The 19,960-nt window shown below is 33.6% G+C and overlaps 3 protein-coding genes and 1 long non-coding RNA gene across 7 annotated transcripts; 1 reads left to right on the plus strand and 3 right to left on the minus strand.

Moving 5' to 3' along the window:
• The first annotated feature begins 109 nt into the window (after positions 1-109).
• Positions 110-19,346, plus strand: LOC117233624 (adenylyl cyclase-associated protein 1). Of its 4 annotated transcripts, XM_033494096.1 has the most exons (9): positions 3,766-4,710; positions 5,978-6,190; positions 8,265-8,619; positions 8,705-8,989; positions 9,128-9,369; positions 9,448-9,626; positions 9,699-9,905; positions 16,659-16,802; positions 17,031-19,346. In XM_033494096.1, the coding sequence occupies exons 1-9, from the start codon at positions 4,050-4,052 to the stop codon at positions 17,112-17,114; spliced, it is 2,370 nt and encodes a 789-aa protein (XP_033349987.1). In that variant the 5' UTR covers positions 3,766-4,049; the 3' UTR covers positions 17,115-19,346. The 4 variants fall into 4 exon arrangements, with proteins under 4 accessions (XP_033349989.1, XP_033349988.1, XP_033349987.1 ...); XM_033494098.1 differs by lacking the exons at positions 3,766-4,710; positions 5,978-6,190 and adding an exon at positions 110-257; XM_033494097.1 differs by lacking the exons at positions 3,766-4,710; positions 5,978-6,190 and adding an exon at positions 1,054-1,219.
• On the minus strand, positions 1,851-3,269 carry LOC117233627. Its single transcript, XR_004493360.1, has 2 exons — positions 2,892-3,269; positions 1,851-2,831 (listed from the first exon to the last, which is right to left on the minus strand). It is a non-coding gene; the product is annotated as an uncharacterized LOC117233627 (long non-coding RNA).
• Positions 9,914-14,428, minus strand: LOC117233623 (putative leucine-rich repeat-containing protein DDB_G0290503). The gene has a single exon (XM_033494095.1). The coding sequence runs from the start codon at positions 14,278-14,280 to the stop codon at positions 10,141-10,143; it is 4,140 nt and encodes a 1,379-aa protein (XP_033349986.1). The 5' UTR covers positions 14,281-14,428; the 3' UTR covers positions 9,914-10,140.
• LOC117233625 lies at positions 14,484-15,204 on the minus strand. Its single transcript, XM_033494100.1, has one exon. The coding sequence runs from the start codon at positions 15,183-15,185 to the stop codon at positions 14,505-14,507; it is 681 nt and encodes a 226-aa protein (XP_033349991.1). The 5' UTR covers positions 15,186-15,204; the 3' UTR covers positions 14,484-14,504.
• Positions 19,347-19,960: the final 614 nt, after the last annotated feature.

Raw genomic sequence — 19,960 nt, forward strand, 5'->3', positions numbered from 1 at the left:
AAGCAATAATATAGAATTCGAGTAAATTTGTTTTAGAGATAATATTTAAACATGGGCGCATGCGCGATTAACAATTTTAAGCTCGCACAATAGTAAGAGTAGTACTTCCGGTATCCGGCAAACGCCCCAGTGTATGTAGTTATGTTGTCAGATTGAATTCTTGCCACTTGTGTATCGTATTTGTTGTGTTGTTATTAAGTCGATTGTCATAAAGTGACAGTGTACATATCGCTGACTTTCATTGAGGCTTTATACTGGTAAGCGAATTGTCATTAATTTATCAATACTGATTAATGCATCTCACTGCCACTAGACTCATATTAACTTTGCTGAAAACATTTTGCTATTTACGAGGTTCCGCAGTTTACATTATCTGTACTTAAATGTAATTCATATATAAATATATACATATATGTGTACTCGAAAAGTGCAATATATCGTATGTGTAAGTTGAACTAATATAATTGTTTTTTCGATAAAACATACGAAATTGCATTTGGTTTGGTTATGAACATGGTTATACTTGTATGTATCTCCTGCTGTGTTTCGACTGTGAGTCATACTACGCTGCACCTGACACTTGACACCTGGTAACGTATTTTAATCCTGTACAATGTTGAAGAAGTATCTAAATCTCATTAAACAACATATTTTAATTACTATGTTTCATATTTGCCGTAAAAATTGAGATTTGTAATTTAAAAAATACAAATAACATTTTTAATGAAGGTATTTAAAATTTGATGCCTATATAAGGATATATTTATTTAACGTATGAAGTTATTCAATTTAATGCTAGATAGAAGCATTTAAATTTATATAAAGATATGTTTTTGATTACTTCTATTTAAAGGTACCGCTTTGGGATATAATAATCTTATTAAATCTTGATAATGATTAACAAAATATTCATTACCAAGATTTTGTATTATTAGGTTGGTTACATGATACGGTCCTGTGATTCTGACGCGAGATTAAAATTCCATCGTGAAAGCTGACGAAGTGAGTCCGTTATCATTATTCATCATCTACACGTCGAACGCATTAGTTTTTGTATTCTATTTATCATTATTTTGCTTATCATTATATTTTTTAACAGTCATTTGTGTGATTAGTGAAAAACGTTATTTCGAAATGTCAGAACTTAGTAAAACGATAGAAGATAATTCCCGAATGGTACCAGGTGCTTATAAAAAGGTTTTAAATATGTGGAAAAATCGTGAGTATAAATTAAAATTCTTTTATTTTCTGATGCAATATGAAAAATGATATGTACTCTATTACTGTTTATAATACTCAATGTTTGATTCATGAAAGTTTAACAAATTATCAAAAAATTAATATATTATATTAACTAATTATAATTTTGTAGTTTTTTAATGAATAAGCCATATGTGAATGCAAAAGATGGTTATGAAGCTATTATCACAATTATAATAAATATTATATTGCGGAAATTTTATGTTGAGTATGTATTCAATTCTTATAAAATAATGGTCAACATTTTATTACTAATTTTTTGTTGATCATTATGTAACATTATATAAATACATGATAATTTTTTGCTATAATCCATAATAATGGAATTTATATTACGCATTGATCGTATAGGATATAATTTAAAACATTGTAATATTTCAGTTTTAGATAAAATTTATCATTATCAGTGTAAGCTATTTGTAATAAGGCGAAATCTGATAAAGAATAAAATACGTTCATAGGTGTACCGAAAATGTGAGTCATTATGAATTATTTGATCTTCGTTCCGACCTGTCTGTGAGAAACGTCCTACGAGTTAAAATTTTTTCTGCATAAAGCACGTGTGCTTTAATATATTCTTATATCAGTAGTAATTTTATACTAAACCAGATCTTATGATTTTATTTATTGACTAACATCCTGTTGGTAGTTACATTCATGTATTCGACTGAATTAGTAATCCGTTGGACTTCTAGTTGCTGCGAAGAACAGTTACGGGTTAAAGTTTGACGGTCCTGTTAGAAACGAAGTTAGATTTCGAAAGTCCTGCGCTGCACGTGGCTCTTTACCTAAGGAACCTGCAACAATTTCGGGTCTTGACCACCCTGTGGCAGCACCGCAGAGTGCCGGTCGAAACCTAAAGCAGTAGAGCATTGCGCCGGCTGCTTCTAAAGTAGACTGTTTTAGAGGGTAGACACCTCCACCCTTACGAATCTCGTGAATTCATTCAACATTTTCATTCGCAATGTGCAATCTAACTCGAGTTCAGCTTTCTATCAAGTGTCAATAACACTGCAATATCTGGAAGTGATTTGATATCAATTGTTATTTTTTAAATATTTGGGTGGTGTTCCAAGAGCTAAACAAATTTTTTGCCAAACTATATATTATGGTATTAAGTCGACTGGTTAAAAAGGATATATAATTAAAATGAGCGTTGCAAACATTTCTTAGTAAGGATGGTACATTAATCTCGTCTCGTGCGCAATATTAATTTACATTCTTAATTACATTCTGTACGGTTGAGTTTATAAACGTGATTCATTACAGATAAATGTATGTAAATTTTCTCCGACGACCGAACGTCTGTTCATCCGCGATTCTATTCGTTATATTATTCACATGCATTGAAATTGAAAAGCATGCGCTTGTGATATCCTGTATACGTGTACGTTCATCCTTTGACTGCTACTTATCGGATTAGCTTCTGGTTCATTTTCTTTCATAAGATTATGAAAAAGACGAATGCGGGTCACGTTTGGAAGGATGTACGGTTACTGCCAGATAAAATGTCTATTCTCTCTCTAACGCGAAACTTATTTTCTTCGTACATCTTGTAATCCGAAACCATTCTAAAATAGAATTTAGCGTTTCGAAATATCAAAAAATTTGATGATCGTCTTTTTACTTACTTGCATTAGATAGGCATATAACGTCCATTTCTATATCTGTTACACTGATCTCGAAAACATAAACTTGGGCGTTGTTGGAATCGATCATCGCGCCATCAAGGGAAATTCGCGGGGAAAATACACCGTCTATACACACCGTACGATTCCACGAAAGTGTCGTAATTTTGTTGCGAATGTTCTCATAGTTACTTATTATAAAGACGTTACGTATGTGTTCCTAGAAACTGTTGCTTGTAAATGATAAAGTGAAGATTTTTGAGTCGTTGAAACAGCAAATATAAGCTTGATAAAACTTACATAAATATTTTATCTTTGTTAATATTGACAATAAATGATAGATATAGCTCATCCGATGTACGTTGATCGTTAATCAGACTGTTTTTATTAGTAGCTTCTGTAAAGAAAGGAAGTAAATTGGTGTTAGTTACTAATCTTATTGTTTCGTTAAAGCGCGTATTTGATTGCTAGTTTACGATATCAATGGATACATACCGTAAATGTATAAACCGGCTGTGAACAAATGTAATTTATACCGGCTGTACATCAGACAATTTATAGTTGGTGATTCCCGTGGGAAATTCGGTTGAAACGAAATATTCGGTTGCTTGGTTGAAAAGGGCCAGCAGAGCTAAAATATTCAAGTACCAGTTTCAAATATATACGGCTGTGAGGGGTCAGCGTTGAACTTGAGCCTAAATATTAAAGTATTCTTCTATCCGCCGTTATTATCTTCAATACTATTCCGAGTCAATAATCGTTATATATTAAGAACCGTTTACCCTATTTTCTATTTACCATTGTTGCATATATTTTAATCTGTATAAAAGGAAAAGAAAAACAAAACGACACGAAATTCCGAATTAGCAGTCAATATTTTACATTGTTACGAAGTTGTCCGTGCTTGTATATAATATATATTCTCTCTCTCTCTCTTTCTCGTTGATACCGTATGAAATGTATCGATCAATTTTATCCGGTCTTTCGAATCAATTGATTCGAATGGATCAAACGGTATCGTTGTAAAACGATCCTAGTTGATAAGAGTCGCGTGACATAACACATACCGGCTTATCGGTTTGAAAGCATCGAAAGTTCGGTTGAAAGCCGGCAAAAGGCGTTTATTGCTGATACAACGGAAATCCATAATCGATATTGACGATGTTTAAATGCTGTGTGTGCAACAAAAGCTCAAAGAAGGAGAGGTCGAACGGCGAGGTGACGAAGTCGACGCCAAAGAAAAATCAGAAAGCGGTCGACTCGCAATTAGTTGGCATTGATTCATCGAAGCTCGAGGAAAACGGGCCGACCGGTAGACAAGAGAAGTTGAACGGCGACGTGCAGAGATTTGAGAAAGTTTCTTCGTCGATGGAGAAAAACAGCGCGGAAGTGGTCGACGACCTGACCGTTAAGAGTCCGTTGCCTACCGGAAAGCGCGACGAGGTCAACGATAATTCTCTCTTGCGAACCGAAACGATAGTAAAATCGAACAATAGCAAGAACGATGACAATGAGAACGATACCAGAAATGAGGCTGATCGAACGAAACTAGAGAAGGAAGATGGCGAGGTAAACGGAAATAAGGATGCTAATGGAAACGGAAAGGCGGAGAAAAATGATAATGTAAGCGGATACGTGGATGAGGGCGGAGCGATGGAAGCAATACTGAATTCTGGGGTTTCTGATACCCTTAAGACCAATCTTTGTGACTCTTTCGCGTATATCGAGAAAACGATCGATGATGGGCCCGAGGAGGAAGGCGATGATTCCGTTTTCGAAGCCTGCCCGAACGATACCAACGCGAATAAAAATACACCGCCAGGTACATATATCCTAATTGCGCAGTTTCTCCTTGGTAAAGAAAATAGATATTTTTAAATTCGTTTAGAGATGAAAGATTCGCGCAGGACGTTAAATTATACTTTCTGATAAATAGAACGCGTTATATCTGTGAAAAGTAACAGCAAATATGGAAATGCGATAAGTAATCGAACTGGTTTATGCGTTAAATTTCAATTTCGTTTTTTTGAGATACTGATTCACTCTCGAAATTACACATATTTTAATATTTACATTCATAATGTATATATATACATAATTACGTTTGTTGCCCACTAAAATGCATAATTCCGTGACCTGCGAACGAATTTTTCATTTTAAAGCAAAGTCAATAATGGAAATATCCTACCGTAATCTATAAATATGCAATTTGCTCATTTCACGACTCGTTCTCTCGTTGATTTTTCTACATTTCCTTACATGTGATTTACAATATTAATAACAGCGTGAAATATGTTAAAAATTCATTACAAAAGCAATTACATGCTAAATTAAGAATTTCATTATCGTGTTGGAATGTAGGATTTGAAATGCGTTAAATTATTTTGAATTATAAATGAGGAAATTGCATACAACGAATAATGGCTATACGAAAGTATTTCAACGCTTGTCGTAGAAAAGTTGTACGTTCATATTATATGTATTATACAAAATATTTTGAAATTTCATTAGCATATTAGACAAGTTTTAAACCAATTCGAAAATGTATATACAAGTGTGATGCAAACGTGCACTTACTGTTAGTAAAAAATTAATATGCCGGAATTTTTTTTGGAATATTTTTGTAACATCGCTATTATTTAGTTTTCGAAAGAAATTCCATTCCAAAGATCACTGTACTTGTTAGTGTATATGTATATTTTGAAAAAATTGCATCTTTCGGATCATCCTTTTATATAGAAGACTGATAGGCATATTTCAGTTAAACATTAATGCACGAGTCAACGTTGATGATAACTAAATAACGTGAGTTACTAACATATGATAAGTAATTGATTGTTCAACTATTTTATTGATCGTCATGAAGTGTACATAGCTTGTAATCAATGTCTTGCAACTTTTACGTGCATTTACTAAATTGAATTTTGCCATTACTATCATGATTATTACAGAGCTAACGAAATTTCAATATATTTTGTATAAGACACATAATACATTCATAAAAATTTTCTACAAGCGTTCAACTGCATTTCGTGAGTCACTGCAGATATGTAGATAAAGATATCTATATTGCGGTGTACGATGCGCAGTTTCGTCAATTCCTCGGTGGCTTTCGGAGGAGGAAGACGGCGAGCACGACTCAGAAGAGTGCAGCGGAATGCAGGAACCACCGGCGACGCCGGTTGCTCGCGACGAACTAGCTTTAAGGCGTCACAGATTCTTCTCCGATTTGTTACACGTTACGCAAAACGCGACGGAGCACAGAGTGAGGTTTGACCCTCTAGGACCGATGGTGCACGCCGGTTAGGGTTCACCCTAAATCTATTTCTTACTTTGTATGACACTTAGATCTTCTGTTCGAGTTATTTACTTGCTTATTATTTATTTATTATTATTATTATTTATATGAGAATATCGGATACAACCAAGCCGATCTATTCTAATTTTCTAATTATGCTTCAGAATGAGTGGAAAATACCTTGCAAGATGAGTGCGGTATGATCGTGATTTGGACACAGATGAATGATCTTAAGGATTTTTGTAAATCAAGTCCATTCTATGGCTCCAAGGCGCCTTGGAGGGCTGGAATTATTATAAATATTATTATTATTATTTCTTTGCAAAATTGTCTGAGATTATATTTAGGAAAATATTTCATTTGAATAGAGATATTAGTTGAAAAATGTATGTAGTTACAAACACCAAGAATTTTATGATTGCATCATGATTATTTAATGCGGTTGACTAAATTTATTTATATCAAGATTACAATACATGTTCCGTAAACTTAGGATAGATCTTTCTGAACAATTGATTTTAGATGAAATATCGGACAAATGTCGTGCGATGTTTCTGTTAAAACTTGAATATTATGACTAATTTATCAATATGCCACACTGTGTATAAGAGAGTATTATATATGGTAATTATTTCTCAGGAAAATCATTTGTTTTCAAGTTGTGACAAAGAGTTTTACAACTTTACTCTGTTCCACATATTGTTACCGTCCAGTGTAGTGTTTCGTTATTATTCGCTGCTTTTTTATATTTTGATCTACTTATCTTTTAACTTTTTGGTGTATTATTTTACGCTACTATCGTTTTCATTACAAAAAGAAAAGGATATTTAAAATAATTAGAACTGTCATTAAAAATACACACCAATGATTTCTTGTTTTTTCTTAGTTATGAAAAATACATTTTCTTTTAATTACAAGTATAAAACATCAATGAACAATATATATCTATTTTTTAATTTTATGCATATAAATAAGTTATAAATTATAAAACATCTTTTACTTGAGTGTTTACATGATTCGTATACAGATATGCTGAGAATTTTTAATTATTAAAAACTTATTAATGCGTGAGATTCCATACAGAATGGTATCTACCCACGCGTGATTCAATTTCCACAGATTTTCTAAGAATAGGCCGCGGCACACACCCGCGTTGAATATCATTAGAACCGTAGTTTAGTTCTTCAAGCGTTTCTGAAAAGGCTACAGGATCTCGTCCGTGAAATCTTTTGTTCGTATAGGAATAATCTTTAATCAGGGGAAAGAATAACCAAGCCAGGTGTGTTTTTGTAATTTAGAGTGGCATAAGTCACAGAAACACCGGTAACGAATTAATTCATTTGTATATTATTTCATATTTAATTATAAATTTAAAAATTGTGTAATTTAAAGCAAGTTATTCTTTGACCTTAATTTTCTTGAAGTTCATGAATTTTTATAGTAATCGAAATGATGTACATTTATTTTAAAATTTACAATGTGATTATCGTGTCTCGTTTAATGTAATCTATTATTTACAACTTTGATTTACAGTAATTATCAGGTACAATTTTATAGTTATCGTGAATTTGTTTTATGTTAACATTTTCAAGTACACATAAATTTATTTATAATATTACATGTCGCTTGCAACATAATGATCTAGTGGCTGTAGATGTTAATGTAACTATTTATACGTTCATTCTATATTTAATTTAGTCGCTCTTAATGCGAACTTTCGGGAATATATTTCTTTCAATCACCGAAGATTTTCTGTTGATCGGTATTAATAATTTATTAGTTGTAAATCAACAAATTTTGTTTCATTGCCATTTCATTTTCAAATATTGGGTTTATAAAAGTATGTTTGTAGTAAAGAATATTTTATTATTACATTCTATGGATATTTAAATTTAATTTTGTTTACTTTTTGCGTGTATTTATAGTTACTTTATATAGAAACAAACAAAAATGAGATATAGAAATAATATAATAATAATAATACAAATAACATTGAATAGATAAAAAAATAATTTTTTTATTCACGATATTGGAGTATATTTCCATTTTATATACATATAAATGTATTGTAATTAAAGGTTGTGAAACTAGCGATAAGGAGGAACATCTAGAAGAGTTGGTAAATAGATTAGAAAACGTTACAAAAAGATTGGAAAACGTAAGAGTCCAATCCATAACTGAAACACAAGATTCTGCTGTTCAAACAAATACACCATCACCGAAGAGGTCTCAAGCAGTAAAAAATAGTGACTCAGTGCTGTCTGCCTCATCTCCTCATTCAATAGAGAAAAAAGCAGAAGACAAATTTATCAGCATGTCAGTCGCAGGATATAAACAGTTTTTAGATGGTCCTGTGAAAGAATATTTACAATTGAGTGAAAAAATTGGTGGCGATGTAGCTACTCACAGCAAGCTTGTAGAAAAGGCATTCAAGTAAGTACTTTACTATCAATTTGTGTATTTTAAATTCTTGATATGTTTATGTAAGTTATTAAGTATTGTAAATTTATTTTCATAGCATTCAGTTGGAATTTATTCAAACTGCAGCAAGTCGTCCAGCCCCAACAAACCAATCAGAGCAAATTTCTCTTCTTGCACCCACATCTGCACAGATTCAGCAGATTCAAGAGTTTCGCGAGAAAAATAGAGGATCTCAGTTTTTCAATCATCTATCAGCAATTAGTGAAAGTATTCCAGCTTTGGGATGGGTTGCAGTATCACCTACTCCAGCACCTTATATAAAAGAAATGAACGATGCTGGACAATTTTATACAAATCGTGTATTAAAGGAATGGAAAGAGAAGTAAGTTTTTATTATAGACTATTATTTCTTATAATAATAAGTACGATATCTTCTTATTGTCTTTTTCATATGTATAACAATTTGTTTTCTGGAAATTAATTACTGATGCAGAATTCATTTAGTTTTTTATATCTACAGAAATAAAGTACATGCTGAATGGTGCAAGGCTTGGGTACAGACACTAAGTGTTCTACAGGAATATGTACGTCAGCACTACACAACAGGACTTGTATGGGCAAAAACTGGCTCTGCACCAACAGGCATCCCACCACCACCACCACCATGTATGCCTCCTATGGGAGACGTAACACCGGCAGATATTATCGATGACAGAAGTGCTCTTTTTGCCGAAATTAATCAAGGAGAAGCTATTACAAAGAGTAAGTGTAACTTTTTAAATTACTACATACGGAATTTATTAAATAATGAAATTTTTTAAATGAATCGGTATTTTACAGACTTAAAGAAAGTCACGTCAGACATGCAAACACATAAAAATCCTTCATTGAGAACCGGACCAGCACCATTTAAAGCACCAGTTGTAGATAATGCTATATCTACAAAAACAGTGCCACCTGCAAATGCACCAATTGATAAACCTCCTGTATTTACTAGAGATGGAAAGAAGTGGCTTGTGGTAAGTAATACCATTTTGTTGTTTCATTCTATTAGTTTATTCTGTATTGACGAAATTTAATTTTTGTTATAGGAATATCACAAAGGCAATAAAGATCTGCTTATTGACAACGTGGAGATGAACAACGTAATCTATATGTTCCGATGTCATGATAGTACTTTAGTTGTCAAAGGCAAAGTTAACTCCATCGTTATGGATTCGTGCCGTAAATCATCCGTTGTTTTCGACTCTGTTGTGTCGAGCATCGAATTCGTCAATTGTCAGAGTGTACAAATGCAGGTATGTTATTTATTCCCATTATCTATAAAAGATGCAACAACATACAATGCTTTCTAACATCATGTGAAAAATATATTTATTTCCAAATGAGTACATATATATACAACATAATTATACGATGTTCATGTTCTGTATTAAAAGTGTATATTACAAAAATATAATAGACATTATCAATGATGAATTTTATAAATATAGATAAATAATATTATTTATGATCTAATTTTACTTATATTTTTTAATGTTTCGACGTAAGCTTCTTACAAATGTTTTGCAATTCTTCTAGATGCATAAAATTCGATTCCTGGTGAAGAATTTCTAATAGAGCTATGTATTCCTCATTGCTTAACTCTTTAGGTGTTCCGCATATTTGAAATTTGTTTAACGCTCTTTTTGTCGTTTTTGAAATATTCTCCAAATCCGATATGGATGTACTTGTATCGATAACAGAAGGTTTAGCAGTTACATCAACTTCTTTTTGCTCGACAGACAAGAAACATAAATTTTTAAATTTAGAATTTAATAAAATGTTCGACACCGAGTCCTTTTGTGTTTTCGGTACTGATAAATTAGTTGACGTAGTTTGGTCCAGCTCATTACCATTTACGACGGTAGAAACAACAGTAACGATTTTATGTATCCTATCCTTCTCATTTTCTGTGGAAATCCCTCGAAGTTCATCGTGCTTTTTATTGCCTTGATTTTCTTCCATCTTTTGTACACTTACTTCTCTATTTTTGATATATTCCAAAAACTTATTTGGATCCACTATTTTTGTCGAAGCGTGGTCATATTTTGTGAATATGTTAACATATATTACCATTTGTTCTTGCGTAATAATATCATTGCCAGCATTTTCATTTATATTTCGTGCGATCTGTGATGTTTTTATTAAATCTTGCTTATGATTATCAGCGTCATTTACCTTTCCTACGCAAGAGTTTACCTCTTCTATACGTGAATCTGTATTTTTTGATTTACCTTCCACTTGAATTTCATCTATTTCATTTTGATCCTTATTACTCGGACTATCCCTCCAGAACATAGTCATTGTCAGTGGTCCTCTCATCGGACTCTTAGGTCGCGATTCATTTTCAGTCTTTCGAGCTGCTTCCAGTCGACTTTTTAAAATCGGTATGCAAGATTTTGAAGACGTTCTCGGCGTTGGTGACAAAGATTTTAAAGGACCATTTGATTTTAATTTAGTTTCTAACGATTGAGTGTAATTTATAAAATTTGTATTGCTTGGGTATTCGTGTGACCGTGGTGTTATTTCTTTCGGTGATTCGTTCGTTCGAAAACTTACTTGCGATCGGGATCGTTTTCTATCTAATTTGACACTATCTCCTGTGTTACATCTAGGTTCTGCAGATAAATCACTTAATTTTGGATATGTTGTGTTTGTACTATCTTCTGCTTTGATTTGAACAGTGTTCAACAAATCGGATTTTAAACCTTTTATGTTTCGTGAAGCTATTGATCTTTTCAGTTTCTCGGATTTTGGAGTATAGTTTTCGTGGCTCCACGATTTCATTGTCGCGTTCGTTCTTTTCATTGTATTATCTTTTTTCGTCTCTCTTGAAGAAACTTGTCGTGGAGATAAATTTGACGAGATAATATTTTGTTCTAGATGTAATGTTTTCATATCATTCGCTGGCAAATTGGGTAGTGTTTCGTCAATCGAAACATTTTCTGCCAAATTGGATAGTGTTTCGTCAATCGGGACATTTTCTGCAAATAATAAATTATAATTATCAACGGCATACGCCACTGGAGATCTATTCTTCCGAATTTCCTTTTCTTCTTTTAAAGCCTTTGCTTCTTTAATTGTATCAATATTCTCTGTACAAGATTTAGAAGATAATGAATTGCTTTTATTAGACATTTTATTTTGGAATTTTGATAAATTTTGTTTCATATCGAATTCATCATTGGAAAGTTTGACAAAAGATTTGTCAGTGGCCATGATATTCGTTCTTTTAGTGTCATTTGCAATACCTTTTAAATTTTCATGCTTGCTGTGTAATGTATTTTCCTTGTTATTTTGCGTACACAGATTAGAGTGTAAGTAGCCTTTAAGATTTTTTGAATGTGTATTATTTAATTTCATAGTAGAACTCGAGGCTTCATCTGTAAAATACATACTGCTGTGCGGAGAAATAAGATTGGAGTAAGATTTTAAAAAATCCGTCTCTTTTATTAGTTCTTTTTTATTCAGATTTGTAAATAGATTTTGTGTAACTGAATTCTTTTCATCTTGAAAGTGATCGTGTTCGTTGTAATTAGTTTCTGTTTTATTATAGTTATTCATGTTTGTAGTACCATATTTCTGAAGAGTGATTGTGTTTGTTGAACACGTTTTTACATCTTTTTCATTGATAGTATCATCACTGAAATTATTATTGACGTTCAACCAATCTAATTCTAACTTTTCTTTGTCTAATGACTTGTTAATCAGTACTGTTACAGATGGTGGTTCCGGAATGTTAGAATCATTGGACTGATTTATGCTGGATGTTAATGAATCCCGTATTAAATTTGTTCCACACGAAGTTTCTTTACTCTCGCTGGGTGATAATTCATATATTGGATCTTCGTTTTTAACTATACCGTGCATTTCTAATGTTTTATTTATGTTTCTATGGAGCAACGTTTGTTCGATTAACGAACACGCACCAGGATTTCTTTTTAAAGTTAAATTCGAATTGCATGATAAAATTTCTTGATCTTCGTATTTTTCATTATCCAATGTACTCAATTTCAAGTTCGATATATCAGTTCCTGTGTCTTTAGTAATTCTAACATTGGTACATTGTTTCAGAGATTCGGAGTTCAGAAAATTGGAAGTTATCTGATTGTTCGAATTTTCAACTTTCTCCGATGAAGCAGTTTCGTCCAAGTTTTGCGAAAACAATTCTACGCTATTCGTGTCCCGATTTATAAACTCATTTATATTATTTATGCGCGCGAAATGCTCTTTGAAATTCTCTTTCTCATGATCATAGTCGTAACATGTCCTTTCTTCGTTCACATTCGCTTCTGTTGTATTTAAACAACTTACAAATTTTATAAGCTTTTCATCAGACTCGTTCAACATGTCGTTTAAATATCTTATCCGTAAATTACTTGGAACTATTTCGTTCCCTTGAAAGTGGTTATGCTTTGGCAAAGATAGCTTATTTTTAATCTCATTTCCTTCCTGAATTATATTACTAAAACTAAAATATTCAGAGGGTGAACTAAGGTTTTGTTTCGAGTCCAAATATTTTTTACACGTGTCCAAGTCTTTAATTTCATTTCGTTGATTAAGGTCTTGTTTCAAATTGAAACTGTTTTTCTCGGTGGAACTGCTAACAGATTGTTCTTCCGATATAATATCCAAGAACTTCGACTGTAGATTATTGTTAACGTAAGAGTACCTACCGTGATCTGATACAGATTCGTTACTTATCTCTTCCTTCTTTTCGTCTATGTAGCATATCTTTTCCAGTTCGACACGCGTTAATAATGCTCTTTTGAATTGAAGGGCTTCTTGAAGTAATAACGCTGTCGGCTTGTCATCTAATTCACTATCCTTTGATACTTCTGTATGGCTCGAAGCTGCTGATATTATTGCATCCTCGTCAGTTTCCATTGTAACTGGATATTGATCAGAGCCACTGAATGGCTTCGCTCGATTGCCCTTCGTGTATACATCATCTGGCATCGGTATGAAATTTTCTGATATTACCGTTTTCTTCTTAACTTTCTTTTCTTCAGAGGAATCCGATGAAATAGTATAATATATTCTTTCAGGTATTCTTTCATATTTTACGCTAGAAGAATATACAGCCTGATTATTTGGAATTATCTGTAATTCGTGGTCATTCGTAGAAGATATTTTTGCCTCGTCGTTCCTTGTAAGCAGACAATAAGGATCATTTATGTTATTTACATGATACGCGTTGAACATATTTGAATAATTTCGAATAGACGCTACTGAACTTCTGGTTGTTTCATCGCTTTCGTATTGTTCAGAGCTGTTGGAAGTTGTCCGTTGCATTTCTTTACTGTTACTCCTGATATTTCTATTGGCCTTTATTTCCATATTTTCCGTGTTCTTCAAATTGTCCGTGTCTGTCGTAACTGAGACAAGCGTACTCACGATGTTTTTGCAAACGCTGTTCATTTTATTGCTATTATCTCGTTGTTTCTCCGAGGCTTTCATCTCGATGTTTTGCAACTCGTACATACGCAGAACATTGTGCAGGCTCTCTAATTTCTTTTTCACCTGGTACAGGGCTTCTTGAGACGTTTTCAGTTTTTTCCTCGGTTCACACGAAACCAACATCTTCGAGGTCAGTTGCTGGGGAAACACATCAGCGCAAAATATGTTCATTTTTGGGGGCAATAAACGTTTGTCAATCAGTTGTAGAACTGGATAAATCGCATTCGATAGTTCCAAACGTTGCTCGTTACTCGGCTGCTTTCTATCGATTTTTTCAAGCTTCTTCTCTTCTTTATTTTCCTCTTTTCCGTATTCATTTCTATTACACTTTTCAAGCCTTTCACTCACGTTAATCGCATCTTTTCCTCGAACGCTTCTTCGTTGCTGTAATACGATTAAACACAATCATTGACGACCCCGGACAATTTTGTCTCCAAATATAATAACTTGTTCATTTTTACCTGTGTATCCGACCAAAAATTTTTTATCGACGATTCATTGCTCATCTCGGACGAGCTACAGACTAATCCAAGATTTTTGTTGCTGTCGTGTAATTCTTTCAAATACTTTTTGCAATCGTCTATAGTTTTCGTGAATTTCTTACACGCCGGGCTCATCTTGACAGTTTCAGCGTTCATCGAGCTTCTCCTCGATCTTTTCCCACATTTAGCGTACCTCTTCCTCGGAAACAACGGAACCGATATCGCGTTCCTATGATGCGCTTGGAAATTTTCGTTTCTCAATGTCTCACGATGCTTTCGATCGATCGCATTTTTGAACATAGAATTTAGCCTGAAAATAGAATTTATTATGTTGTCATTCGATAATATATTTGCAACAATAATTCTGAACGCGTGACCGTACTTTACGGATATATCGCTGCTACTTTTCGATGATTTGCTGCTGTATTCGACTGGCAAGTTTTCCTTCCGCAGATCAGGGTACATCCTCTTTTTCTTTGCATCGAACAATTCGGTCAGACGATGTTCCGAAGGGTAATACTTTGAACACGAAAAGTACGATTCGTTGTGTCTAGGGCTAAAAAGATAGACCAAGATAACCGTTGTTTCTTTCATTTTCCCTCTCTCTCTCTTTCTCTTTTTTTAAACATCTTTTTAGCACCTTAGCAATACATGTTTTATCCAATTATTACGATCATTCGGATTGGACAGAGTTAGTCTAAGGTTTCTTAGATTCTTCTTAAAGTTGGATTTCTGAACCTGATGGGGTAAAGGCCAAGTACCATACTGCAGCTTATACGTTAGTATATTGACTTTCAGTTCAAGGTCCTCCACTTTGTATCCAACTTTATTAAGCACATCTTTGTCAATGGACGCGTCGTTACCGCGTTTCCCTTTGATATATATTATTCGTAGTAATACCACGCACATAGATATTACGGCCAGTACCTTTGAATATTATTAAAGCGATTAATAGAATATCTTTATTTGATAAATACTATCTTTCTCATTATTTATCTTTTTCTATCTTTTTCTATCTTTTTTTCTTTTTTTTTTTTTTGAACATAGCGTTCAGATATAAAAAGTCTTATCAGTTTCAAGAACTTACCTGACCGCTATGTTCATGTATTCATAGACCTTTAATTCGATATTCATTGCACAAGTCAAAAATAATAATTCTCTGTACCCGCCAGACTATGCTTTCGTTCCTCAAGCAGTCGAGAACGTCGGTTACGATCTCGTTCCACACGTAATTTGCGATTGCTTTTGGACATTCCTTCCAGTCAACTTCGCAGATCATTCGCACAGGTTCGAGATTTCCGCCTGCGTACAGCGATCAAGCGTTTAACAACGATTTGCATTTCCAAGTTTTATTAACGAGTATCATTCGTGCAACACGGACAGCAAAGTTTTGTCAATGAAACAGCTTCGTTCAATTCGAATATTACACGTTAATTGGAATAAAGGAGGAGAAAGGAAATACAAAGACTGAAATCTTACCGAATTGCCAATGCATTTTGATAACGGGAGTAAGTTTGTGTCGAGTGTGAGGTGAAAATTCAACTATAGGCTCCGAAAATTTCATCAAATTCCATTTACGATTATTTCTGCCTACACTACGTGAAATGTGGAAAATCGAAAGAAACTGCGATCGGCAGTTATTGCCTCTCGACGTGTATAATATCGATAGTGTACACATATAAAGTGTGTACATAATTATAGATCAGAAGATGATTAGGCAAGATCGCACGACCTTATAATATTCTAATCGAACATCACAAGAGAAAAACCTGACAATTATATGTTTGTTATTTTCTGATTTTATTACTGTCGTTTTAAACTGATTAAAAAGTATTATCTTAGTATACGCAATATTTCAATATCTTCGATATTTTCATATTACATTCGATGTTATAACACGAGTAATATTCTGGAAATTACGAAGAGGATGGAACGATACGCGTTCGAATCGAGATTCAAGTGAAGAGACAATTTTTGCTGTCGTAGAATTGATCGACGATGTATGAAATTCTTCGATAATTCACAGACTATGGTATTCGATAAATTTCTTTTCCTCTTTGATTGCAGGTATTAGGAAAAGTCCCCACGATCTCTATTGACAAAACAGACGGTTGTCAGATGTATTTGAGCTCGGATTCATTAGATGTGGAATTCATTAGCAGCAAGTCTAGCGAGATGAACGTTATGGTACCTCGAGGAAATGGAGATTATGTAAGTTTGACGTGTATTGGTAATTTGTACACATTGAGGCTTCAGGATTTTCCAACCAAATTTTCTTAATTTATTCTACGAGTATAAATAGGAATGTAGTTGTTCCCTTTGTACTTGAAACTTTTCTCATGATCTAATGAAACTGCTCGTAAAACATAGTGAAAGAGTTTGACCAAAAAAGAAGAAAAAAAAATGTCTTTTAATCTTTTCTATTTCGCATTTTTACAGGCGGAATATCCCATACCGGAGCAATTCAAAACGACCATCAGTTCCAAAGGTCTCAGTACGATCGCTGTCGACTCACTGGGCTAAAGCCTCGATGATGACTCAATTATCCATAGCCTAACTAAATATCTGTCTAAAAGGAGTACAGTTCATTAGAGGTATCATCGTCAGAGGATTCGTCGATCTATTATTTATTGCTTCTTTAATTAATTTAAGGTTTTAGAAAAAGGGCGAAGAATTAAAGGAGAGATGCGAGTATACACTTTTCGAAAGTATAGAACTGAATTAGATAAATCGATTGAATGTTTTAAATATTCGCAGCTCTGTTATATTGTTTCGAAGGTATTTGCCGCATTCCGTGAAGATCATCGACCCCATTCCGAACTAAATTGTAGAATCACGCTTAAAACGACGCTCAATCGATCGAGCCTTATTAAATTTTATGTATAAAAACACGCGGTTATTCGGCCGCCTGTGGCTCGATATTTTGTAATATAGTCTTAATTAGATCCCTAGTAATTGTGATTCGTCTATCACGGTGATAATGGGACGAAAATGGGATCGATATTCTTCACGAATGTGTTATTAACGCACGTTGGTGCTGATACGAGGAGACTGTAGGTTCGATTTAAGTATAAAGTTATGGACAAAAGTTTTTCTACCTTCGAATCGGACCTTTTATACATTTACACCATTTTTTATTGTGAACGAACTTTTGTCCACACCGACGGAATCGTTTCTCGGGATTTTTCAGTCTACTCGCTATGGAATTGCCACTCGACGTTTTCGGTGGGAGAAAAGCGAGCGCCGTACATGTCAAACAAACAGTTTCCGAGGAAGCAGAAACAGAAAGCATTCACGACTCATTAACAAAGTTACTCTGTATATTAAGCGATGTCATATATTAATGGCTTGACGTACAGAGTATGTATTTCGTTGTACGTGAGAAATATAGCAGAGGTGGATACATTACGCTAAAACAGGAAAAAAAAGTTTATAACATAAACTCTTTGATATGATCTTGTTTTCGAGTTACATCTTGTTTTGTGTTATTACTTACTTACCGTCAGAGATTATTTTGAAGCGAACTACCTCCAACTTCGATATAGGCGTGAGTACGTCTCATCATGGAACAGGTGAGACGTTGCACGGATTTGTAAGCAACTTTGGTACGGTAATGAATGTTTTAACATCGTCAATTAGCGTTTTATAAACTACAGATTTCAAATGTCTCCGTATTTAATAATCGAGCAAATTTGGATCTGGAGAGTGAGCTGACTGAGAAATGGAGCCTGCACGAAGTATGTGTTAGCTAAAAAAATGAAAAGATTGTTGTAATACAAAACAAGCTGTAACTGGAAAACCAGCTCATATTTATCTGAACTTTTTTTCTTATTTTAGTGTGCTGGATTTATGCCTAGAGTGTATTTCCTATATAGAACGAGATAACTTGAGACTTTTGCACCATTAATACTTTACATATCGTTTCCTTATAGTATATAATGCATTAATTCAATCACGTAGAGCGTAACTGATTGGAAAGGAATTATTTCGTGCCAGTATATATTATAATACACTTTTCATTGAATTTTCAAGTTTGTGCTTTCAGTTTGCGAGTCTTCCGTGTTCATCGATGTCCATGATGTGTAAATAGAATGGGACGCTGAATTTATTTAATGAGAAACAAATCGATCGTTTATGCGCGTGCGTTTGAGAACTTTCAGACTCGAAAGGTATTTTTCGAGACGACGTGAGATGAAAAATGATCAGGAATAACGGTTGTGCTAAAGTGTCGATGATCCAGCCGCAAAGGATAGATATTCCCCGAAACGATAAATGAATTGTAAACTCGATATTGAATTTTAAAAGCGTGCTGTTTGAACATGACGTAAATTACATTGTGATTTTTACCTCTTGGTATATTGTGCTAATCGTAGGTATAATCTAATATTAGAACTACTTAAAGGCACGATCTAGAATAACATGATCATAATAGGATAACAATGAAGCAGTTCGATCCTTTTTTACCAGAGAAAAAGACGAAGGAAAAACTCGAAAGAGACACGACCTTTTTTATAATTTATATACCTACATATGTACGTATGTAGTACTATGCCCGTTTGGTTTTAGGATGAGGATCGTTTGACTGAGATTATTTATCATTAAGGATCGCACTGCCTGTAATGCCGTAATCTTTAACAGCCTTCGTTTTAATATCGATAGAGTATTATATGGAGGATAATTGATATTTATTTCTGAATATGATTTTCAGTGCTATTTCTAATTGTCCTAATAAAACAAATTAATATTCCACTCAAATCTTGTATTCATAATTCTTTTCGCTTTTCAACAACTTGGAACACGATTAAAGTGTTTTAGATACAACAAGAAATTACAGTCCCTTCTCATCGAATCAGGCTCGCATACATAAATTCTACTTTTCTAACTACAAGATGTCGTTTATACACATGCTATATCATGTTCTTGATTATTCAAATTATTACTAAATGCACAGACTATTATATACAGATAGAAATTATTTAATTCATTAAATTTCTTACTACATCATATTGAAAGATATCTCCGTATCTTTATGGTCAGGCAATTCATCTGATTTTGAGTGTCATCGAAGAAAACGTCTCTCAATACTTTCACGAGAGTCACTGTAATTATTAATAGCTAATACAATTTTGTTATTACAATTTGCTCGTGGCTCTCCTACTAAGAAGAAGATGAAAGACGTTGAAAGTTTTGTACAGTCTTAATTCAATGATTTGGGACTTCCATAAACGGCGTCTTTTCTTTTCTTTTGTGAAAATTCTTGTTTATTAGCATCAAAAGAATCTTTTTACATAATTAGATACGACATATATACATACACGTTACGTTAAAAATCTTCGAACTTACGAAGAGACTGGAGTAATGAGCACGAT

The sequence above is a fragment of the Bombus vosnesenskii genome, unplaced genomic scaffold, assembly GCF_011952255.1.
Source record: "Bombus vosnesenskii isolate JDL3184/JDL3185 unplaced genomic scaffold, Bvos_JDL3184-5_v1.1 scf7180000013298, whole genome shotgun sequence".
Lineage (NCBI taxonomy): Eukaryota > Metazoa > Arthropoda > Insecta > Hymenoptera > Apidae > Bombus > Bombus vosnesenskii.

Bases quoted from the DNA above. Each gene is read 5' to 3' on its own strand.
- LOC117233624 (XM_033494096.1), top strand. From the start codon at position 4,050: ATGTTTAAATGCTGTGTGTGCAACAAAAGCTCAAAGAAGGAGAGGTCG. The intron at 8,990-9,127 runs GTAAGTTTTTAT...TTATATCTACAG, and splicing joins TTAAAGGAATGGAAAGAGAA to AAATAAAGTACATGCTGAAT. The intron at 16,803-17,030 runs GTAAGTTTGACG...GCATTTTTACAG, and splicing joins CTCGAGGAAATGGAGATTAT to GCGGAATATCCCATACCGGA.
- LOC117233623 (XM_033494095.1), bottom strand. From the start codon at position 14,280: ATGAACATATTTTGCGCTGATGTGTTTCCCCAGCAACTGACCTCGAAG.
- LOC117233625 (XM_033494100.1), bottom strand. From the start codon at position 15,185: ATGAAAGAAACAACGGTTATCTTGGTCTATCTTTTTAGCCCTAGACAC.